The sequence below is a fragment of the Callithrix jacchus genome, chromosome 1 (genome assembly GCF_049354715.1).
Source record: "Callithrix jacchus isolate 240 chromosome 1, calJac240_pri, whole genome shotgun sequence".
NCBI lineage: Eukaryota > Metazoa > Chordata > Mammalia > Primates > Cebidae > Callithrix > Callithrix jacchus.
The window spans coordinates 106,280,536-106,304,388 of record NC_133502.1 but is presented as its reverse complement, the minus strand read 5'-3'; the positions used below and the strand labels follow the sequence as shown (position 1 = coordinate 106,304,388).

Sequence of the window (23,853 nt, the reverse complement as noted above, 5' to 3'; positions counted from 1 at the left end):
GCCGCCTCAGCTTGAGGCTCTCTGTATCTCCCACTCTTTTGTTGGTGAGGGCCTGAGTTACAGTTATTATACCCATGTCTTTTAGAAACGCCGTAAAGTTCTTTTTTTTTTTTTTTTAAAGAGGATTCGCTTATTTTACTACAAAAAAAAAATGATGTTTTAAGCTCAGGGCTTTAATATATGGCCAAAAATAAGTTAAGGCAAGTTTGGGGTTATTTTAGATGTTTAGTTTCCCAGTGTCTTCAACAGGAAAACTTTTTCTTGTTGCTATTGTTTTGAATTTCTCCTCGGCCTGTTTTACATCTGTGCATTTTCTTACAAACTCTATTTAATTCATTGAGCAAAGCTTTAGAGAACGGCATCTCCATTATATAATGTTCTTGGACGAGGGCGAGTGGGAGGGAGAAGGGCCTCTGGAGGGAGGATGACAGATGGGGCGTCGGAGAGAGCCACTTCCAACATCCTGGCTTCCAGCCCCACTGTCTCCCTCACCGGCCAAATAGCAGCGATAGAGCTCAGAACCCAGGAGGAAGAGATGGAGTGCTCTGCAGATGTCCCAGGAAGCTCTTGAAAGTGCTTCTGACCCATATTGTCTTCAAAACAGTCGTAGGAAGGATGGAGAAGCCTGGCCTAGTGGTAGCTCTCAGGAAAGTCATTGTTGGAATTCATGTGTCTGTGTGGGGCCAACTGTGAGTTGAGTGTGACTTCTTTGAGTAGGATGGACCTTTTTCCCTTCGCTAAAAGGAGACTCAGTTCCCCATTCTCTACTACGCAGTTACTTGACTGACATCAATCGCATCGCCATGCAGTCATTCGTACCCACTCAGAAAGACGTGCTTCGTGTCCGAGTGCCCACCACCGGCATCACTGAGTATCCGTTTGACTTGGAAAACATCATCTTCCGGTAAGTCTGTCTCCCTGGTGTTCCATGAAGAATCTGCCCAGGATTGGAAGTCCCCAGGTGCATTCTTAAACATGTTATTCTTAAGCAGGGATTATATCTCTTAGAATAGAGTGATGTTCTCTGCCACAGGATATTTAGAATTATGGTAGGTCTCAACCCTAGAATGGAGAGGAAGCCACCTTCCTATTACCCTTGGAGAAGAAGGGTTTCCTTACTGGAAACTGGAATGATTCTTATGTGTAACTAACACACACACACACACACACACACACACACACAGACACACACACAGAGTATACTTCTGTATCCCACAAATTGAATATAATGATTATCGATGACTTTTCCCTAAAGTTGAATAATGTTCTTTTCTCCTCTGTTTCCTTCTCCAAGATTTATCCTTAAAAAAGAAAACTAAGAATTAACACAAAAATGTGTATTAAAACTGTGAAGAGCAATATATACAAACTAACAGCTGTGTAAAAATGTATGCATTTCCCCTTACAAATAGAGGAAATACTTTTAGGATGCCTTAAGTGACCCTTCTCTGCATTTAGTTAGGGTAAAAAATGAATAACAATACAGGGCATATATGAAGCACCGCACATTTCGAAGCACTGTTACATCCGTTATTTCCCTCGTTCCTCCTAACAATTCTTACACACGATTTTCCAGTTGAGACAACAGACCAGTCCCCACACATCCAAGCCCTGTCTGATCCCAGTTCCAGCTCAGTGCTTCTCTATCCAGAATTGCTGGGTTTGGGGCACCCTTGGGTCCAGCCCCTCAGTAGGTACCTCCATCTGTGTTAGCATATCCCTGATTTTAATAGTAGCCCCCTGTGCCTATGTGCTTGTGAATTCTTTTCACAATTAACTGCTTTTTGCAATGTCCAAAACCTCTGAGAGTCTCCCAAGGGTTTTGTTTTGTTTTTAAAAATGCTTTCATTTCTTCTAAGTTTATCCTTCTTGGACTGTGATGAATGGGTTTTGCATTACTTTCTAGACTTCGGTGAATGGGTTTGCCATCATCACCAGGGAAGTCTATTACTGCGACTTGGAGCACCTCTCCCGGGGGAGACTTCCAGCGGAAAAATTCCGATCTTTGAAATTGAGGCCTTTATAGAATGGCTTCTTCAAGCTCAACCTTTTGACAATTGCAGTGTCCCTTTTCCACCTCAGTTCCCTGCTGTGAGGTGGGGTAGCCAGCCATCAACACACGTCACTGTGGGAGTGGCTGCACCTCCAGACAGGACAGGATTGAATTCTTCGTTTTCTTTCCCGCACTTTTCTGGACAACGGTTCTGGGTGGTTGGCCTGTGGGCCGCCTCACCACATTGCCCCAGTGTCTTCAGGGACGGGTGTGTGTGTGTGTGTGTGTGTGTGTGTGTGGTGGGGTGGTGAGGGAGGGGTGGGTGGGGGTGACTTGGCAGCTGTATCTGGTCCATTATGTATTTTCTTTGGTGTTATTAAAAACATCTTTTTGAGCTAACTTGTTTAAAAGTTGGGATGTTTCACTTAACACATTGGATACCTCGTTTCTCCTGAAAGGGCAGAGGCTGTGGTCATGGTGAGCCTGTGCTTTGTTCCGCAGAGCTTGGCTGCAGGTACGTGGCAGGCTTCCTCGTAGACAGGGCCCCTGGCTGTTGTGCGGTGTGTGCTTCTGTACTGTGGGGAGCTCACTTGACTCATTCCCTTAAACTGCCTGATTCATGGACCATTGGAACTCGTGATCCCTGGGCTGGTAGTTGCTGAAATCTTTCCCAGAGACACAGGTAGATGCTTTCTGTACTGGACAGAGGACACTTGCAGGTTTTTATAGGGAACAAGAGGCGGCATCCAGGGACTGCAGAAAGGATTTATGGGTAAATTAGAGGAGCCAGGAAGACAGAAGAGGCTTGGGTCCTGAGGCCAGCCTGGGGGATCTGTAAGACAGGTGGCCAGTCTGTTCCTCGTGTCTGGTATCCAGGGCCTCTACAGTGGTTGTCACAGAACACAAGTAGATGTTTGCGTTTTCTGCCTGGATACCAATGTCCCCAAGCAGACTCCGAGTCACCTCTGCATGTCTTCAGAAACATCGTTTACGTTCTGTGACTTCTTTGCTAGGAAACAGCCAGTGGTCCCTCATTGCTTCAAGCAGCAGCATCAGACATTGGAAACTTAGGACCTCTTTCTCTCTCTGAAATTACTGGCGACCCCAAAGAGCACTGCTTTCCATGCTATAATAATTCATGTCTTTTCCCCAAAGTGTCATGTATTCCAGCCTTTGAGGGATCTGTGTTTCTGTACAACAGGATGGTGGACGTTGGTGGCCAACGATCTGAAAGGCGGAAATGGATTCACTGCTTTGAGAGTGTCACCTCCATAATTTTCTTGGTTGCTCTGAGCGAATATGACCAAGTCCTGGCTGAGTGTCACAGTGAGGTACGCCGGGCGGGAAGTTTAGGTAGCTGTGGAAGCCAGAGCCTATCCTGTGTTCTTTTCTTTTCTTTTGAGATGGAGTCTTGCTCTGTAGCCCAGGCTGGAGTGCAGTGGTGTGATCTCGGCTCACTGCAACCTCCGCCTCCTGGGTCCAGTTCAAGCAATTCTCCTACCTCAGCCTCCCAAGTAGCTGGGATTACAGGCATAAGCCACCATGCTCAGCTAATTTTTTATTTTTTTTTTAGTAGAGACGGGGTTTCACCATTGGCCAGTCTGGTCTTGAACTCCTGACCTCGTGATCTGCTTGCCTTGGCCTCAAAGTGCTGGGATTACAGGTGTGAGCCACTGCGCCCAGCCTCCTGTGGTTTTTAATAAGCCAACCAGGTCAGGAAATGGACCCTCATCATTAGGTTAAATGGTCTTGCTATTCAAAGTGTCATCTGTGGACAGAGGCACAGGCATCACCTGGATAGCTTGTTAGCAATGCAGTTTTAATCAACTCAGACTGATGACATTGGAATCTACGTTTTAACAAGACCCCAGCTAATTCAAATACATATGAAATGTTGACAATCACTGGCTTGGAACTCGGGTTCTGAAACTTAAATGCACACTGGGATTCACCGAGGACTTAAAGAAAACCGGGTGCTTGAGTCCAATCTCAGAGATTCTGATTTAATTGGTGGTGAATGGGGCCTGAGTGGGCAGATGCTTAAAAAGCACCCAGGTGAATCTACTGTGCTGCTGAGGTTGGAAACTATTCAAAAGCCTAGGTTCTCATCCTTGGTAGCATAGCAGAATGCCTTGGTGAGCTTTTTAAAAATGCCATCTCTCAGCCGGGCACAGTGCCTCGTGCCTGTAACTGTAATCCCAGCACTTTGAGAGGCCAAGGCAGGTGAATCACGAGGTCAGGAGTTCGAGACCAGCCTGGCCAACATGGTGAAACCCCGCCTCTACTAAAAATATAAAATATTAGCTGGGCGTGGTGGCAGGCACCTGTAATCTCAGCTACTCGGGAGGCTGAGGCAGCAGAATCACTTGAACCTCGGAGGTGGAGGTTGCAGTGAGCTGAGATCACGCTGTTGTACTCCAGCCCAGGCAGCAGTGCGAGAATTCATCTCAAAAAAAAAAAAATGCCATCTCTTGGACCCCACACTAGATTCCAATTGAGTGGGTTTCGGTTGAGGCTTCTTTTGTAAGCCCACCAGGGATTCTACTGCACGGCCCAAGCTGAGCAGCACCATCTCTAATACACTTTACCTGGGCACAGGCTTCCTAACCTCCATAGGCCCATGGGGCTCCCAAATTAGATCCCTAGCAGAACTGGGATGGGCAGTGCTGCTAGATGCTTGGAGCTGTTCTGGGGCTGCCTGGGATTGCATTTGCCTTCAGTTCCCCTGGGAGAGACTCCCTCAGGGCAGCTGGGATGGACCCAGCCTGGTCAGGCACGCAGTGTCCCCACAGTGCAGCCATAGCATGGCTGCGTCCAGTTCCATTAGTGGCAGCTGTCCTGAGAGTGAAGAGACCACCACAGCCACTTCTGCTCTGTCAGGTCGGGGTTAGTTACAGTGGAATACTCATGTCGTCCTCCTCATCCTTTCCCCTGAACTTGTATTAAGACCTCGTGAGCTTTTAGAAAAATGTCTTTTGTTTCCAAGGTATGAAAGTAAATCAATAAAGGACTCAGTCCAGGATTAGCCAATAACTGTGAACAAATCGTATCTTATATTTCTTGAGAGCAGACTTTTCTCTGAGGAGCATAGCATATATTACCTAATTAGTGGAGGATTAACCCATTTAATTGTCATTGTGCAAAGAAGAGAAATCTTGGCTGCTGCCCAGCTCTCCCAATTGGAGATTTTTTTTTTTTAAAGACAAGACATTCAGTTATCAATATAAAAAATTTGCTCCAAATTTGTTTCAGGAATTACTTGTGACGTTCCTCGGATTAGTCAGATGCACAAGGGACCAATATCTCAGCCCAAAGTGCTTAGAAATTAAACATTTTCTCCTGAAAATCGCAAAATATTTAGAGAAGAATGAAATGGCTGCCACTCCAGACTTTCCCCTTCTGGTTGTAGATAGTATTATATCTGTATACTGTCTGGGAATCTTTCACATACTGTGTTTCCTTGGAGATCATTATCAATAAGATCATATTTTCAAAGCTTTAATACATTCCACATCTTAATTCCCCCAGAGCGTACTGAGTGGCACAATGATCCTGGGTGTCTGGAAGTTGTGGGGAAAGAGTGATTTATGGCATGTCCCTCTTGAGTGTGTGCTGAGCTTGGATGTTTTCAGTCTGATCCCTTCCCTTCCTACAGGGAAGTTCTTATTTCTTTCCTCTTAGGAATACTTCAGAAAGAGCAGAATGCTATCTCGAACAATTATTGTCACAGATAAGATTTGTTTGTGCCCTGCCTGCTCTCAGTAAATTCGGAGCATTTAGTATCTTCTTGCCAATGTCCAGCGTTTAGAAATTATTACTGCCATTCTACATAATCTTTCCCAGATCCCACTGTTACACAGGTGTGGGAAAGTTATTTAAATATTCTGAACAGTAACAGTATGCTCACCCATCAAACTGGCCCCTGCTCTGCTTGTTAAGTCTGACGCAGAGTGGGTGGGTGCCCAGTAGCACTGGCTCCGTCTCTGCCAGCGTCAGTGGCCTTGCTGGAAGAGCCTCGTCGCTTCACTGCTGAGGCCCGTCTGGAAGCCCATCAACAACTGAGATGGCCATGTCAGGTCTGGAGCTGGCACTTCCTGACTTAGTAATCCCGATCACGTGACACAGAAAACTTTTGTCAAATGTGGGTAGGAACATTCCTTCTCCAAGTTGCACCAAATCCTTCCTTATTTCCTTCCATGTGAGTTTTGGGCTGGAGAAGAGCTGGGATGCCCGAAGGGGACAGTTAGCAAGAGGCTTGGGCAGGGGCAAACAGAAGCAGGAGGCCTGGTGCCTGGGACCCCACATGCTCACCAGCTTCAGCAGACAGTGGCCCAGGGACTGCAGCAGGGCAAGGGAAGAGATGGATGGACTGGCAATGTGCCATGTTGTTTCCAAAATATTTTCTTTCTACTTCATCCTGAGTCCCTCGTGTTTCACTTAGAACCGCATGGAAGAGAGCAAAGCCTTATTTAAAACCATCATCACCTACCCCTGGTTTCTGAATTCATCTGTGATTTTATTCTTGAACAAGAAGGATCTTTTGGAAGAGAAAATCATGTATTCTCATCTAATTAGCTACTTCCCAGAATACACAGGTAAGTGTCTATGTTGCAGACAGTGTTTCTGTGTGGATCTTGTCCTCCTTCCGGGCATCAGTCCAGAGTTACCATGGCTCATAGGGGCCTCCCTGGTCTACCTGGAACAGTCTCTCCCGCCTTCCCACCTTCAAATGGAAGCGCTGGTTGCACCGTTGCGTGTTTTTTCACCACAGCAGCTCCACACAGGCCTCCCTCAATGCTTGGAATACCCTTGCCAACTCCTTTAGCCAACTCCATGTTGTTCTCTAAGACCCAGCATGGCCTCCCCTGCCCATCTGGTCTGCAGAAGGGGTGCCGGCTCCTTTTTGCTCCCTTGGCGGCCTGACCCCCGCTTGCTCTCCTTGCCACATCATCACACTATGTCATATCCTCTGCTCACTCAGCTCTCTCTCCAGTGGGCACTGTGAGGGCAGAAACTCTGCTTCATTTATCTGTGCATTCCTTGGACCAGTCAGAGCACCTGGTGCTTCTAGAGTGTAGGGTAGAGACACACGGTGGACTCTGAAGTTCTTTATACATAACCTGCCCAAGGCAGGAGAGTCTCATGCCCTGTTGCTAAGTGTTTCTGGTACAGGAGGTCTTAAATATTAAGTCTGACAGTGATATTTAGTGGATTCATGTTTTAGCACTCTTCTTTCCCCTGTTATTAACCATATTGGTTGTGTAGTACAGCACCCTCAAGCTTAAAAATCAGCTGATAATGTTAGTTCCCGCATTCTTCCTTTTCTCGCTCCTAGACCACAGCTGTTTGTCCATATATGTTAGTAAGGATTACTTCTCTTCGAAAGTGGTCGAAATCAGACAAATTGGGTCACTATTTTTAAACAAATCACCATAAAGTATAAGTTTTAGAGACCAGAGGACATTTTAAAATACGACTATTTTATGGGTTCATGATGAGACACCATAAAAATAATGCTCCAGATAAACTGTTCCCTAGAAATAAGGTTGGATCAAAGCAGGATCTCAGATAAGAACAAGAGTACATTAAAAAACAGTTCTTGGGGCAGGGTGCAGTAATCATGCCTGTAATCCCAGCACTTTGGGAGGCCAAGGCAGGTGGATCACGTGAGGTCAGGAATTTGAGACCAGTCTGGCCAACAGGGTGAAACCCTGTCTCTACTAAAAATGCAAAGATTAGCTGGGCATGGTGGTATGTACCTATAATTACCCAGCTACTTGGGAGGCTGAGTCAGGAGAATCGCTTGAAACCCAGAAGTGGAGGATGTAATGAGCCAATATCACGTCACTGCACTCCAGCCTGGGCTACAGAGCAAGACTCTGTCTCAAAATAAAAAAGAAAGGTACTTGGGAGGACATGGCGTTAAGTCTGTGTCTTTATTCCTCTCATTGCACTTGTGACTAGGACCGAAGCAGGATGTCAAAGCTGCCAGAGACTTTATCCTGAAACTTTACCAAGATCAGAATCCTGACAAACAGAAAGTCATCTACTCTCACTTCACATGTGCTACAGATACAGAGAATATTCGCTTTGTGTTTGCGGCTGTCAAAGACACAATTCTACAGCTGAACCTAAGGGAATTCAACCTGGTTTAAAAGCGGCTGCCCACCCCTCCCCCACAGCAGAAGACATGATTTTCAAACTCCTCGTTTGATTTGCAAGTGCTCTGACATCACCAAGCCAGCCCGTGCCAGGCAGTAAGGACGTCATGCAGGTTGTGGGGACAGAGATGGGTGATGAAACTTGGAAGATATTTGAGTTTATCAAAATACTTTAAAAATCCTTATGTCCCAAATTGTCTTTATAAGTATTTTCTGGACTTTTGGCTTTAAGATTTTGTGCAGTTTTCAAATTTGGTGTTTTCTAGAATTTTTAAAGACCACTCTGATTTAGTTTTAAATTTTAAATGTTTAAAAATAGCTATTAAAATTATGTAAGCAAGGAGCCTGTTAGTTTATAGATTATGCCTTGAAACCTCTGGAGTTGATTTGGGTGACTTTTTAAAAATAAGAAGGTTAATGCGTTTGAAGCTTTTAATTAACTCTTGTAATTTAGAGACATTTTTGTTTCTCACCTAATGCTGAAGTGTGACTCCTTTAACATGCCACCAAAGATTTTTTAAAAAACAGTTCGTTCTCTTTGTGTGTGAACTCTCTAAGTCAGATGGATATATAACTATATCTAATTTAACTTTGCCACAATTTGATCACCATGAAGGCAAAGCTGACATGTAGTAAATGGGCTCTAAATAGCATATATGTTGTACTGGTGAAAAGTGTGTATATGTGTGCGTGTATATATACATTTTTATTCCCAATGTATATGACCAGGTCTTGTAAACGTATGCAATGGCTAAAAGTCCACACTGTTTGACAAATGTTGTGTGATCCTACCGAAGTTCTAATGGCCATCACAGATTTGCTGTTTGAATTATGTATGCTGTGCCTTTCTGAGGAGGCTAAGAATATACCATTCTGCTATTGGCACTGGGTTATGTTGTGTTTCTTAGAGCTCATGGTTGACTGATGGTTCTGATCCTAAACAGAAAAATGCTGTGGCCTTAACAGTAACTCAGAAACTTTCCTAAGATTCCTCCCTTCAAGGCAAGTCTGTGTGCCTCATCATGTCGTGCTGCAGTTCCCTCGGTAGCTGGCTGAGTCAGGCAGGAGAATCCTCTGAGAAGTAAGAGTGCTCCACACTAAAGGCCCCAGATGGTTCTGTGCGCATGTGTGCATGCACGCACGCACACACACACAATGTGGGGATGTAAGGTGTGAAATGTCTACCTCAGATCAGTCTATAAAGTGCACCTTGGTTTGCTACATATGTTATGGAACCATATGTCCCCATTCTGTGGGAACAACTCCAAGTGCTGAAAAAGACTGAAATTATTCTGATATGTAGTGATTCTATAATAGCAACATTAAGCTTTAAAAAAAAAAATGAATCCTCACTCAGGAGACCAATGCAATAGCAACAGTTTTGTGGAAGTTTACAAAGTAATGTTACATTTATCTAGAACAATAAAGGTCCAGAAACAGTCGAGACCATTTTGCACACGAGAACAGAGAGAGGGGAGCAGAGCCCTTTGGGATATCTGGAAACACAAACAAAATATAAGACAATTCCCCTCCCACCCACGGTGGGCTAAAGGCTATGGACTCGGTTTCACTGGCCAATTAACATAAAAAGGGTTCAACGGAATCCAGTAAGTAGAGAAATTAATGAAGAATGCCATTTCTTATTTCAAGCACTTTCTAGCATTGAGTTTGTGTTCACTTATCATTGGCTGACCACTTAAAGCATACAAGAAAATGATGGCTTTCCATACTCAAGTTGTAAGAGGGCTGTTAAGTAAGTCATCCAAAGGGTGGTAACAATATTTTCTTAAGGCGCGGAAAGGCAAGACTCTTTCAATATCGGGGTGAATTAATTACCACTGCCAATACTGATTCTGCTGGTAGAAAATTCTCTCTTAGTCCTTCATTCAGGATACACTCATTACTTACTGGGGAAATAAGTCATGTGAAGTTTTCTGAGGTTAAGAGGCAGAATGTCAGTGGTTAAGAATTCACTAGGTACTATACCACCACTAGCTTTTAGTCAGCAGTGATCGTGCTGGGCTGGGATGTCGCCCAGGGCCTCGGGCAATCTGTTAGTTATTCACATTTATTTAAGCCCCAAAGAAGGCAGAATTTATATAGGCAAGGAAGGCTATTAATAATGTTTCTAGTTCTATCAAAAAACTAAAAACAGAAGCAGACCAAAGATCAGAAATCTTTATTGACAAAGGTATACATGGTGAAAATATATAATCTTACCATGCAATCCAAATCTACCATTACCAAGAAACGATTATTAAGAAAAAAAGTCATTAGTGAGCATGGCCAACCAATTTTTAGAGAGAGGAAAAAAGACTAAGATTAGTTTCCAAAAGGAAAAACTTCACTGTAAACATCGGTGTTTATAAATTATCTTAGAATACACAAAACCAAGGCAGAGACTGTGTAACAGGCAACTGAGCCAAGCACACATAAAAGAGAAATGAGGAACAGAAAAGTGTGGGAAATCCTGCAGCGATGCGGCAATAGATATGTTTAAAACTATCATAATCAACGACCATATTTCCATCAAAGAATAAGCATTCCAAAGCAGCACAGGCTATTTGATCAATTAAAACTAGCAAGAGAAAGTATTTTTAAAGTGCAACTTTACTGAAAAATTCATTTTTATATGTAATACACACATACAGAGATAATCACTTTAAAAGTCTGTAACAATCTAACCTCGTAAGAAGTCCCAGACACCACTCCTACTAGTTTGTGAGTGTGGCTATTAAATCACTGCTATTGAAAATATTTCAGTGTAATCTATGCTATATTTTTACTTGAATGTTTTTCAGCTTAAGAACTGGGAACTTTTGGGTAAGGAACTGAACACCGGAGGTATGAGGGCATAACAAGAAATGTTGGGATTTTCCAACATGTTCTACTTTGATGACACTTCTGGTCATTAGGTAAGTCATTATACCAGTCTCAGGGTTTCTTGTTACAAGGACGTCATTAGAAGGAACACATTAAGGCAGCAGAGTAACGCTAAATGAATAGTTCAGTGACGGGGATTTTCTATCATAGTTTGATATCTATCATCATAGCAGGTGTTAAACTGTAATATAAATTAATTTGTATTTGTATAAAGTAATAAAAACTTTAGAAATATACCCACATCAACCTAAAAAATTGAAGTTATATTTCTTGTATAGCTTTTTGGGTAACCAAAAATTTTTTTTCAAAATGTCATAATGCTTTAAAAAAAATAATCTGTAATTCCAAAGTAAAAAAATTTTTTAATGGCATGGAAAATTTACCTTACAAAAGAGGAAATATAAAGTAGAAGAAGGCTTCAATAAAAGAAACATGAATGAGGTTTGTAATGGAGTAGGATTCTGCATCTTCTCAATGTGCTGGCCTTGCTTTTCGGATGTGCTGAAACAAATACTGCTTAAGACCAATCGTGACAGTGGGAAAAAAGTTTTGCTCTAACAGTCATATTGGCCAATAACTGACAATACAGATGACAAGACTCAAACTTTTAACTGACTAATCCTAGCTTGATTAGATTGCCATTAACAATAAGGTATAACTTCCAAAGTGTATTTCGAAGGACTAAGCAGGAGGGTGAATGGGTTTACTTTCAGAGTTGAGCTATACTGAACAGCACCAAAGAAAATCAGATTGACCAAGTCTGTATTCAGTCCTGCATATGGAATGTAAGTTACCTGCATTTTCTACTTGGATCTTAAAGAAATGAGAACTTCACTGTTTTTAGTAAAAAGGCATTGATATTTATGTATCAATCCCTGCCGCCAAGAGAATGAATATTTTGGCCCTACCAGAATGTGCCGTACATATCAGCTCCCTGTTTTTAAAGGCCTTTGCCACCGTTATGGTGAATTGGCTCAAAGGTAGATAGTTGAAATTCAATTGACTCAAAAGGAAAATATCTGTCTCCAATTCTATTATGGTAAAATGCTTAGTGGTAAAGAGGTTGAAATACCTCCAAGTAAACAACAGACTGTGGTCTTTTTTAGGGTGCTGTTTGTGGATCTAACTTTTCTATGCTTTTTCTGGTTCCACTGAATCAGAGGAGGGTACCTGATACACAGCAGAGAAGAAAAGTATTTTGGAAAGCAAACAAGGGTGATTCCATCTTCTCACTCAAAAGAAAAAGTGCTAACCATCTCTAGACTTCCTGAGTTGTGGATCTGCTGCTCCTCATTTAAGGCCAGGTGCCATACAATCCAGACTCTTCCAACAATCACTGGATGGCCCCTGCCTCCTACAGCAGTTTTTCAAGCTTTCTTTTTTAAAACTGCATTTCATAATAGGAAACACTTTATATTGTGACCCAGTATGCATAGTAAATAGAATATTTAGCTGTTATTTCAGGAACCAATACTTAATCATTTTACATGCGCTATCTATTGTTCCTCTATTTTCTTTTTTATTTCACTTGTGAAATATACTGGTCTGGACCTGTTAAGTTGATTTCATGACCCACTAATGAGTTAGGACTTACAGAGTGGAAAAACAGCATCCCTGAGGATTTGGGTTGATCCTGACAAAAGGTAAAAAGCAATAGCCCTGGAACACAAAAAGATTTCTTTGAACTGTGTTGGCTCAGCCATGAAAGCATCCATGGTCAATGTATTTGGCACGCACTTTGAGCTTCTACAGGCAAACTAATCAAGTATTTTGTCAGTCTTTTTAATACAGGGGCCTATGTGAAGGGAGTACCTGGCATAGCCTGAAGAATCAACTAATACTGGCAAGTGATAACTGAATAAATTAGGGGCAGGAACGTCAGCACTGTGTAGAGTCCTTCTAATTTAATCTGACTTTTTACCAGACAGCAATGTGATGCTGCTTTGTGGGATGTTTGTATGAGATGAGCTAGGTGCATAGATACTCACTGGAACAATACTACTGCTATTACTATCAGAAGAAATGAGAGAGATAATTATGATAGAAAAGATCATGTAAGTCTAAAAAACCTTTATTTGAGGGCCACAGGATAGTTGCCTCTAAATGGATTAGGATTGTAGAGGAGAGGGGTAGGTAAGACCTACCTACAAGTGGTCATGATTATTTAGGGTCCAGATAACAACTCAAGCTACACTAAACAGACATTAGGACTTTTGAGAACACTAGAGAAAAAGCAGTAAATATATACACTCTAAAAGGGAAGATACTGGAGTAGTGCATATGCCTTGGTTCAGAAAGTATTTTGTAAATGTGAAGAAATCACAAGCTTCTTTTTGTACCAGAAATCAAAGTCACTCTTTCTAATGATTAAGGTGTTCTGGTGGAGAGTTGGCAGGTAACAAACACTCTGCCTTGGTCCTCACACAATTATCATCATAGATCAGAAGACATGCTGTGCTGGACTTAAGTGCCCAGTAGTAGAGTTAGCAAATAATACACGGAAGGGGCACAAGACCAAGCACCTCGTTCCATAACCACTACCAAACAATGGAGAAAGCTTAAATTTCTCCAGCAGAAATCCACTTATTGTAGCTACAATGTAATTTAGGGCAGATGGTTTTCAAATACAAGAAGATTCTGTATTCTAACCTTCATGAAAAATGGACTATAGAATCAAACAAATAACTGTAAATTGTAAAATGTGATGCTAAAAACACTGACTTGTTATTAGTGATCTACTGATGTTCTTATGTTTTTGTTTGTTTAAATGAAGACAATATTCTAAAACACATGGTATCGATGTAGCTCTTGAAACTGTGGTTACCTCTAGTCTAGAGACAAGGAAGTGATGGGAGGAGGTGACGGGTAAATGAGTGGCAGGGAAAAAATAAGAAAAGATAGCTCACAGTTCTATGGCAAGAGAACACGAAAGGCAGGCACTATCCTTGCTATGTGTACTACTCACAAGACCCACTCCTGCTGGCTGCCATAGGGTATCAGAAGAATTTCTATATTGACTATTCATTTTAGACTTTTCTGCTTCACGACACTATACCCAGGGAGGCAGGCGGCTATAATTTTTCTGAGAATGGTGAAATTATAACATTGGAATGGGTAATGAAGTATTTTGTTTTGGATGAGGACAATCTGATGCAAGCTTTCTGACTACCTCTACTCAGGTTTAATTCTGCCATAAGCAAAACCGAAGGACCTTAGTGACAGAGAAAATATACACATTATTTTTAACAAAGGTCAACATGGAAACACACACTTTCATGTGGTTTGAAACTTGTCAGCTTTTGATTGATTCAATTTAAGTTCAGTAAAGAAAACATGTGGGGGAAACTACTGAGAATAAATGTGTTTTAGTAATCAGAGAGAAATCAATAGCATTTAGTAGATCTGGTCAGCAAGAAATACAATGACAATATAGCATGCTGTTTATTTTAGCTTTTACAACAAAGCAAGGGTTTAAGGAGCCTGAGAAGAATTTCACAACCATTGACTATACAGAATCTTCGATTCCAAAAACAGTTTATAATAACTTGGTAGCACATACGACATGCATCAAATACTCTGTATTATTCAGTAACTAAATAGGATACTGCATCATTCTCTTCATAGTTCACAATCATACATTCATTCCCTGATACCTGAAACAGTCCATTAATATTAAGGTGCAAAGATCTTGGACAAAAACCAAGAAAGAATACCTCATGTCCTTATTTTTACTAATGTATAGCTGATGATTTTTGTGATGAGCTGTAAATTTAAAAGAGTGACTCTCACTGAATAACTGTAGAGAAAGCAAACCAGAAATTCTCAATCTACTGGCAACAGGACAGGTTACTGTGTTAGATTTTAGTGTACATACCCTTATTTATGAGAGGGACTGTCTGTTGGAAGCATAATTCACTCTATCTAAGATGTTGGGAATTTTGTTTATTCCATGTAACAGTGAATGGAAAGTAGGCATTGTTAAGGCTTTAGAAATTCTCCTTTGATATTAACAGTCTATTAAAAATGTGACTTGGGTAAACCAAGGAGATCTCATGGAATAGGCTTGAGGAAATGTGTCAAAGACTCTAAAGTTCTCAGAGAGAGTTTCCCTTTTTGAGTAGGATACTCATTTCTTAAAGCTTTCTTAAGGGGAGGTTTCCATCTATATTATAAATTATATTTAAAAGATTGTTTTTAATCGTGCTATGCATTTTAAGTATAATTCAAACATATCCTTTATATTAAAAATAAGGAAAACAACATCAAAGTATTTATCTGTAAAAAGAACTTCATGATCCTGAAGAAACTATCACCAAAATTCTCTTGATGCCAGTGAGGCAATGTTTGATTTGATTATTTACCCATCACTCAGGGAGTTTGAAGCAAGCATGACAGAAGTTCAAAATGTGAACTAGAAACATTAAACTTGGCTCCATGAGGAAAGGAATTATAGGCAACCTCTCCACCATTACAGAGAAAAACTTGAAGCAAATGTTTAAGATTCATAAATGTTTCTTTTACAAAGTAATTAGAATTATAAATAGATGGATAATCCAAGCTAGAAAACTGGGTAGTCTCTGAAGAATTGAAATATTTTAATCACACAGCTGTTTTACCTGATTTGTTTTTAGCATCCAGAATACAGGGTACTTGAAATTACTTCTGTAATATGCTTCCCAAACAGGTTTTGAAAGGTACGATCTAGGAGCTGTAATCACTTATTGCTGTGTATCTTCAGTGTTCTCCATCAGAGGCTCGGAGAGGGTTCTCTTGCTTCTTCTAGCTTTGTTAGGATCCACTGAGGTGGGAAAATAAACGAACATTTACTTGCTTCAATGAAATTGCAATGAAAGAAAATGTAATGAAAGGAGACCCAGAAGTTAGCTTTATAGTTTAGTTAGGTGTATACTGACAGCCGATACATAAAATTCATCCTGCAAAAGAGATTAAATGGCCCAGATGGCTCAGAGACAATGGTACTTGGGTTAATAGTAGGAATGCAGTTTTTCTAAGGTCTTTGGACTTAGATGTTCATTTTCAGAAAAAGTGAAATGAGCCAGCCTGAGAGAAAAAATTCCTTACAATCTGTACTGACTCTATATCACGAACCTCCATGATTTCATATATAGGATTCTACTAATGGAGTATAAATAATTAAATACAATTCCAGAGAGAGTAGTAGAAGTGACATTCTTGAGCATTGTAGGTGCTCTCACAATATATTTTCTGTTCTAAAATAATTTGAAATTACAAAAATAAAATTTAAATGTAATGCACAATCTTTCTACCAGTGATATCTATTATTATTGGGCATGGATGACACATAAAAGCCATGGAGGTGATACAGGGGTTATTCTAGTATATAAAGATTTCACAGGGATGTTTGTGCCTCTTTAAGAGCCTAGTAAGAATAGCCCTAAGATAGGTAGAGAAAGATAACTGAACCTAGTAGCCTTCTCTAGATGTTCCTGGCCAAGCAGGAGGATCAAAAACAAACCTTCTGAGATAAAGTGACAGGGTGAAGGAATTAAAAGAAAACTGTGTTGCAGATAAACTGAAATAGGTGGTATTGTCCTTCAGTGACATGAAAGAAGGTAGTCTAAAAGTCATGGTTATCTGTCTCCCTATTCTAGGTGACAAGCATATGAAGGTTCTGGTCACTTTATTTCTCTTTCTTTGTAACTTGCTCCTTTTGTGTTTTCTACTGTTAGTGTGTCAGTGTCACCTCCCATCAGAATGTCTGGATAGAAAATTGCACAGCACATGCTAACTTGTCCAAGCTATGTGTATGGGACACTGGGAGAGGCCACCAGTTTGGGTCCCGATGTGACAGGTGAAGTGGTAAACAGTCATCCACAGGAGGCACAGCAAGATGGCCAAGAGGAGGCAACACGGGAATGCAGCTCCCAGCAAATGACACAGAGGGCTAGAGGACTTCACGATTCCAAGCAAGGTGCTGGGTTCATCCACTTGGAGGGTCGGGGACTTCACTCCCCTCGGTACTCCAATTCAGACCCTGTGCTGACCTTATCCTCCCTGCAACTCACGGTCCCCGAGCCCTGCCAGACTGAGGGGCACCGTGGGTTGTCTATGCAAATCTGAGCAACTTGTTGGCACAGACCTGGGCGGAAGTTTGGACTAACGCCAGCAGGACGGAACTACCTGTCCCACATAAAGAGGCAGAGTTGAAAGCAGGGAAACAGGCCAGCCAGGCCCCACCCCTACAAAACTTAAACTGAAGACTAAGCACCAGAGAGCTTGGCAGCAAGTACACCAGTTTGACCGCAACTGGGAAGACTGAGCTTGGGGAAGGAGAGATGCCACTGGGAAGGTGGGGCTAATTTCACCTACAAACTCACTCCAGGGGAAGACCCACCCATCCAGCAACCTGATTGAATCGGAGGCAGCACAGCAGCGCCTCTACAGGCCAAAAAAGATATAGCCCCAACCACAACAGAAAAGATGCCCACTCAGACATTCCTCCCCAAATCATCAACTTCAAAGATCAAAGGGAGATAAATCCACAAAGATGGTAAGAAGCCAGCACAAAAAGGATGAAACCATCAAAGACCAGAACACCTCTTCTCCTCCCAGAGATCACAACTTCTCACCATCAAGGGAACAAAACAAGACAGAGAATGAGTTTGATGAACTGACAGAAGCAGGCTTCAGAAGGTAGGTAATAACAAACTTCTCTTGAGTTAAAAGACAATGTTCTAACCCAATGCAAAGAAACTAAGAACCTTGAAAAAAGGTTAGACAAAAGATAGCTAGAATAAGCAGCTTAGAGAAGAAAACAAATGACTTGATGGAGCTGAAAAACACAGCATGAGAACTTCATGAGGCATACAGAAGTTTCAACAGCCGAACTGATCAAGCAGAAGAAAGGAAATCAGAGACAGAAGATCAAATCAATGAAATAAAATGAGAAGGCAAGATTAGAGAAAAAAGAGTAAAAAGAAACAAAGCCTCCAAGAAATATGGGATTATGTGAAAATATCTAATCTACACTTGATTGGCGTACCTGAATGTGACAGGGAGAATGAATCCAAGCTGGAAAACACTCTTCAGGATACTATCCAAGAGAACTTCCCCAAACTAACAAGGCAGGCCAACACTCAAATCCAGGAAATACAGAGAATACCCCAAAGATACTCCTCAACAAGAGCAACCTCAAAGCACATAATCATCAGATTCACCAGGGTAAAACAAAGGAAAAAAATCCTAAGGGCAGACAGAGAGAAAGGTCAAGTCACCCACAAAGGAAAGACCATCAGACTCACAGCAGATCTCTTGGCAGAAACCATACAAGCTAGAAGGGAGTGGGGGCCAATACTCAACATCCTTAAAGAAAAGAACTTTCAACCCAGAATTTTCTATCCAGGCAAACTAAGCTTCATAAGTGAAGCTTGTCCATAAATCCTTTATGGACAAGCAATTGCTGAGAGATTTCGTCACTACAAGACCTGCCTTACAAGAGCTCCTGAAGGAAGTACTAAACATGGAGAGGAACAACCAGTGCCAGCCACTGCAGAAACATACCAAATGGTAAAGAACAACAATACACTGAAGAAACTGCATCCAACTAATGGGCAAAACAACCAGCCTGTAACAAAATGGCAGGATCAAACTCAAACATAACAATATTAACATTGAATGTAAATGGGCTAAAAGTCCCAATCAAAAGACACAGACTGGAAAACTGGATAAAAAGTCAAGACCCATCTCACATGCAAAGACTCACACAGACTCAAAGGGATGGAAGATCTACCAAGCAAATGGAGAGCAAAAAAAAGCAGGGGTAGCAATCCTAGTCTCTGATAAAATGGACTTTAAACCAACAAAGATTAAAAGAGACAAAAAAGGGCATTACATAATGGTAAAAGGATCAATGGAACAAGAGCTGACTATCCTAAATATATATGCACCTAATGCAGGAGCAACCAGATACATAAAATGAGTTCTGAACCCACAAAGAGACTTAGACTCCCACACAATAATAATGGAAGGCTTTAACACTCCACTGACAATATCGGACAGATCAACGAGACAGAAAGTCAACAAGGATATCCAGGAGTTGAAAACAGATATGGACCAAGCAGACCTAATAGACATTTACAGAACACTCACCTCAAATCCACAGAATACACATTCTTTTCAGCACCACATTGCACTTACTCTAAAACTGACCATGTAATTGGAAGTAAATCACTCCTCAGCAAATGCAAAAGAAGGGAAATCATAAACAGTCTCTCAGACCACAGCACAATCAAATTAGAACTCAGGATTAAACAAAGCACTCAAAACCACACCATCACATGGAAACTGAACAACTTGTTCCTGAATGACAAATGGATAAACAATGAAATGAGGGCAGAAATAAAAATGTTATTTGAAACCAATGAGAACTAAGACACATGTACCAGTTCCTATGGGACACATTTAAAGCAGTGTCTAGAGGGAAATTTATAGCCATAAATGCCCACATGAGAAACAAGGAAAGATCTAACATCGACACCCTATCATGAAAATTGAAAGAGCTAGAGGAACAAGGTCAAAAACCTCAAAAGCTAGCAGAAGACGAGAAATAACTAAGATCAGAGCAGAACTAAAGGAGACAGACACAAAAAAATCCTTCAAAAAAATCAATAAATACAGGAGCTGGTTTTTTGAAAAGATCAACAAAATAGACTGCTAGCTAGGTGAATAAAAAAGAAAAGAGAAGAATCTAATAGATGCAATAAAAAATGATAAAGGGGAGATCACCACCGACTCCTCGGAAATACAAACTACCATCAGAGATTGCTACAAACAGCTCTATGCACATAAACCAGAAAATCTGGAAGAAATGGATAAATTCCTGTACACTTGCACACTCCCAAGACTAAGCCAGGAAGACGCTGAAACCCTAAATTGATCAATAACAAGGTCTGAAGTTGATGCGCAATTAATGGCCTACCAACCAAACAAAGGTCCAGGCCCAGATGGGTTCACAGCTGAATTCTACCAGACATACAAAGAGAGCTGGTACCATTCCTCTTGAAACTATTCCAAACAATACAAAAAGAGGGAATGCTCCCTAACTCTATGAGACCAATATCATCCTGATACCAAAACCTGGCAGAGACAGAACTAAAAAAGAAAACTACAGGCCAATATCCATGAATAACACTGATGCAAAAATCTTCAATAAAATACTGGCAAACCAAATCCAACAGCACATCAAAAAGCTTATCCACCACGATCAAGTAGGCTTCTTCCCAGGGATGCATGGCTGGTTCAAAATACGCAAATCTATAAATGTAATCCACCACATAAACAGAAGCAAAAAAAAAAACCACATGATGATCTCAACAGATGCAGAGAAAGCCTTTGACAAAATTCAATAGTCCTTTATGCTAAAAACTCTCAACAAATTAGGTATCGATGAAATGTATCTCAAAATAATAAAAACTATTTACAACAAACCCACAGCCAATATCATACTGAACGGGCAATAACTAGAAGCATTCCCTTTAAAAACTGGTACTAGACAAGGATACCCTCTCTCACCACTCCTATTCAATATAATATTGGAAGTCCTAGCCAGAGCAGTTAGGCAAGAAAAAGAAATAAAGGGCATTCAGTTAAGAAAAAGAAGTCAAATTGTCCCTATTTGCAGATGACATGATCGTATATTTAGAAGACCCTATCGTCTCAGCCCAAAACCTCCTTAAGCTGATAAGCAACTTTGGCAAAGTCTCAGGATACAAATCAGTGTGTAAAAATCACAAGCATTTCTATACACCAGCAACAGACAGAGAGCCAAATCATAAGCGAACTCCCATTTACAACTGCTACAAAGAGAATAAAATACCTAGGAATACAGCTAATAAAGGATGTAAAAGATCTCTGCAAGGAGAACTACAAACCACTGCTCAAAGAAATAAGAGAGGACACAGATTGAAAAACACTGCGTGCTCATGGTTAGGAAGAATCAATATTGTGAAAATGGTCAGACTGCCCAAAGTAATTTATAGATTCAATGCTATCCCCATCAAGCTACCATTGACCTTCTTCATAGAACTGGAAAAAAAAAAACACTTTAAACTTTGTATGGAATCAAAAGAGAGCCCTCATAGCCAAGACAATCCTAAGCAAAAAGAACAAAGCTGGAGGCATCATGCCTACGAGGCTAATCAAAACAGCATGGCACTGATACCAAAACACAGATATAGAGCAATGGAACAGAACAGAGGCCTTGGAGGCAACGCCACACATCTACAACCATCTGATCTTTGACAAACCTGACAAAAACAAGCAATGGGGAAAGGATTCCCTGTTTAATAAATGGTGTTGGGAAAACTGGCTAGCCATATGCAGGAAGCTGAAACTGGACCCCTTCCTTACACCTTATACAAAAATTAACTCATGATGGATTAAAGATTTAAACATAAGACCTAACACCATAAAAATCCTAGAAGAAAACCTAGGCAAGGACTTCATGACTAAAACACCAGAAGCAATGGAAACAAAAGCCAAAATAGACAAATGGGATTTAATTAAATTCAAGTTTCTACACAGCAAAAGAAACAATCATTAGAGTGAACTGGCAACCAACAGAATGGGAAAAAATTTTTGCAATCTCTACCCATCTGACAAAGTGCTAATATCCAGAATCTACAAAGAAGGAAAGCAGATTTACAAGAAAAAAAAAACCCATTCAAAAAAGTATATGAACAGACACTTTTCAAAATAAGACATTTATGTGGCCAACAAACATGAAAAATGCTCATCATCACTGGTCATTAGAGAAATGCAAATCAAAACCACATTGAGATACCATCTCACATCAGTTTGAATGATAATCATTAAAAAATCTGGAGACAACAGATGCTGGAGAGGATGTGGAGAAAACGAACACTTTTACATTGTTGGTGGGAGTGTAAATTAGTTCAACCATTGCGGAAGACAGTGTGGTGATTACTCAAGGATCTAGAAATAGAAATTCCATTTGACCCAGCAGTCCCATTACTGGGTATATATCCAAAGGATTATAAATCATTCTATTATAAAGACACATGCACACGCATGTTCATCACGGCACTGTTCATAATAGCAAAGACCTGGAACCAAACCAAATGCCCATCAATGATAGACTGGACAAAGAAGATGTAGCACATATACACCATGGAATACTAGGCAGCCATAAAAAACGAGTTCATGTCCTCTGTAGAGACATGGATGAATCTAGAAACCATCATTCTCAGCGAACTGACACAAGAACAGAAAACTAAACACTGCATGTTTTCACTCATAGGTGGATGATGAACAATAAGAACACTTAGGCACAGGGAAGGGGACAACACTCACTGGGCTAGGTGGAAGGGAGTGGAGTGGAGGAGAGGGGAGGCACAGCAGGGGGCAGGGAGTTTAACACCGGGAGAAATGCCTGATATAGGTGACAGGGTTGGGGGGTGCCGGAGGATGGACACAGCAAACTACCATGGCATGCATGTACTTATTCAACAATCCTACAGGATACAGGATGTGTACATGTACCCCAGAGCCCAAAGTACAATAAACAAAAAAGTCATTCACAGCCAGGATCAACATAGAGCATTGTATTAGCAGAGGAGGCCAGGTGTCTGAGTCTAGGCCTGAGGCCCAGGAATCAATTTTAGGAGAAATGCCCTCTTATTCTAAGTTTCATGATATAGCGAATACAACTCAACATTTTGAATAGCACTTCAGTTGTGATCAATGAGGTCAATTGATAGCTTTCATTTCCTTGACAGTGCACATCCCTGTCATTGCCATAGTCCCTGAAGTATACACGATGCTTTTCAGTTCACATCATTCCCATTTTGAGGAAACTGAGCTTACCTGACCCTCCCCAAGATTCCATAGACAAGAAGGACAGAAGCAGTATTCAAACTCAGATTTTCTGCTGGGGTTGGCTCCCTTTGGTCTGTGTCATGCTACGGCAACTTTAAAAAAAATCATGGTAGCTATCAAAAAAATCATGTGGGGCTATACTTTCCTGTTGGAGCTGATGGATTAAACAAAAAAACAGTTTTTGTTTATTGAATTCTTATTTAAAAAATGTTATAGTTAGCATTTAAAATAAGATGGAGCAATCTGGTTTAAAAAGCAAGTAGGTATACTGAATTGAATCCAGTAAAAAAAAGTTTGGGGAAATTATTATCTAGTTACATATACTAAAACCTGCCAAAACACAAAAGCAAAACAAAATGAAACAAAAACCTCCCAAACAAAACTTATCTGCCTTAAAAGAGAGTCCACTTACATGGTTTTAAAGTGAGCAGCACCTATCTATTTAAATAAAAGATTTATTATATTTACCCTGGCATCCTCTGGGGTCCTGAAGTTAATTATTTTTCCAAACTCCCTGGCATGAAATACAGACTTCACTCGTTCCTATAAACAGAATAAGTAAATTCGTTAAAAAGAAAATCTGGTTGTAAAAATCCACAAAGAAATGCCACAAAGCTTTATTACTGCATGCTTAAAGTGTCCATCTTATATAAATCATGCATCTTAAAAAAGACAAGAATGAGGAACCAAGAAGAATCAAAACCAGTAGAAAGAAAGACTACATTTTGGCCAGGCATAGTGGCTCACGCCTGTAATTCCAGCACGTTGGGAGGCCAAAGCGGGTAGATCACCTGAGGTCAGGAGTTTGAAACCAGCCTGACCAACATGGAAAAACCCCATCTCTACTAAAATACAAGATTAGCCAGGTGTGGAGGCGCATGCCTGTAATCCCAGTTACTTGGGAGGCTGAGGCAGGAGAGTCACTTGAACACAGTGGGT

The 23,853-nt window shown here is 40.9% G+C and overlaps 2 protein-coding genes across 6 annotated transcripts in view; one reads left to right on the top strand and one right to left on the bottom strand.

Moving 5' to 3' along the window:
• Window positions 1–507: 507 nt before the first annotated feature.
• On the top strand, window positions 508–9,040 carry LOC144581953 (guanine nucleotide-binding protein subunit alpha-14-like). The gene is made up of 4 exons (XM_078367959.1): window positions 508–904; window positions 3,195–3,324; window positions 6,435–6,588; window positions 7,958–9,040. Exons 1-4 carry the CDS (start codon window positions 804–806, stop codon window positions 8,146–8,148), a joined length of 576 nt encoding a protein of 191 aa, XP_078224085.1. The 5' UTR covers window positions 508–803; the 3' UTR covers window positions 8,149–9,040.
• A 1,278-nt stretch (window positions 9,041–10,318) lies between these two features.
• Window positions 10,319–23,853, bottom strand: part of LOC144581922 (intermembrane lipid transfer protein VPS13A) — a 237,895-nt gene continuing 224,360 nt past the window's right edge. For 4 of the 5 annotated variants that reach the window (XM_078367850.1, XM_078367836.1, XM_078367840.1 and 1 more), the window contains 2 exons: window positions 23,383–23,457; window positions 10,319–15,835 (listed from right to left, as the gene is read on the bottom strand). In XM_078367850.1, the coding sequence (XP_078223976.1) occupies window positions 15,785–15,835; window positions 23,383–23,457 (126 nt within the window). In that variant the 3' untranslated portion in view covers window positions 10,319–15,784. The remainder of the gene's footprint in view (window positions 15,836–23,382; window positions 23,458–23,853) is intronic. The other variant, XR_013533366.1, reaches the window with a different exon arrangement.

Coding starts and splice junctions, on each gene's coding strand:
- LOC144581953 (XM_078367959.1), top strand. CDS start 804: ATGCAGTCATTCGTACCCACTCAGAAAGACGTGCTTCGTGTCCGAGTG. Junction 3,325..6,434: donor TGGCTGAGTGTCACAGTGAG/GTACGCCGGGCG, acceptor TGTTTCACTTAG/AACCGCATGGAAGAGAGCAA. Junction 6,589..7,957: donor CTACTTCCCAGAATACACAG/GTAAGTGTCTAT, acceptor ACTTGTGACTAG/GACCGAAGCAGGATGTCAAA.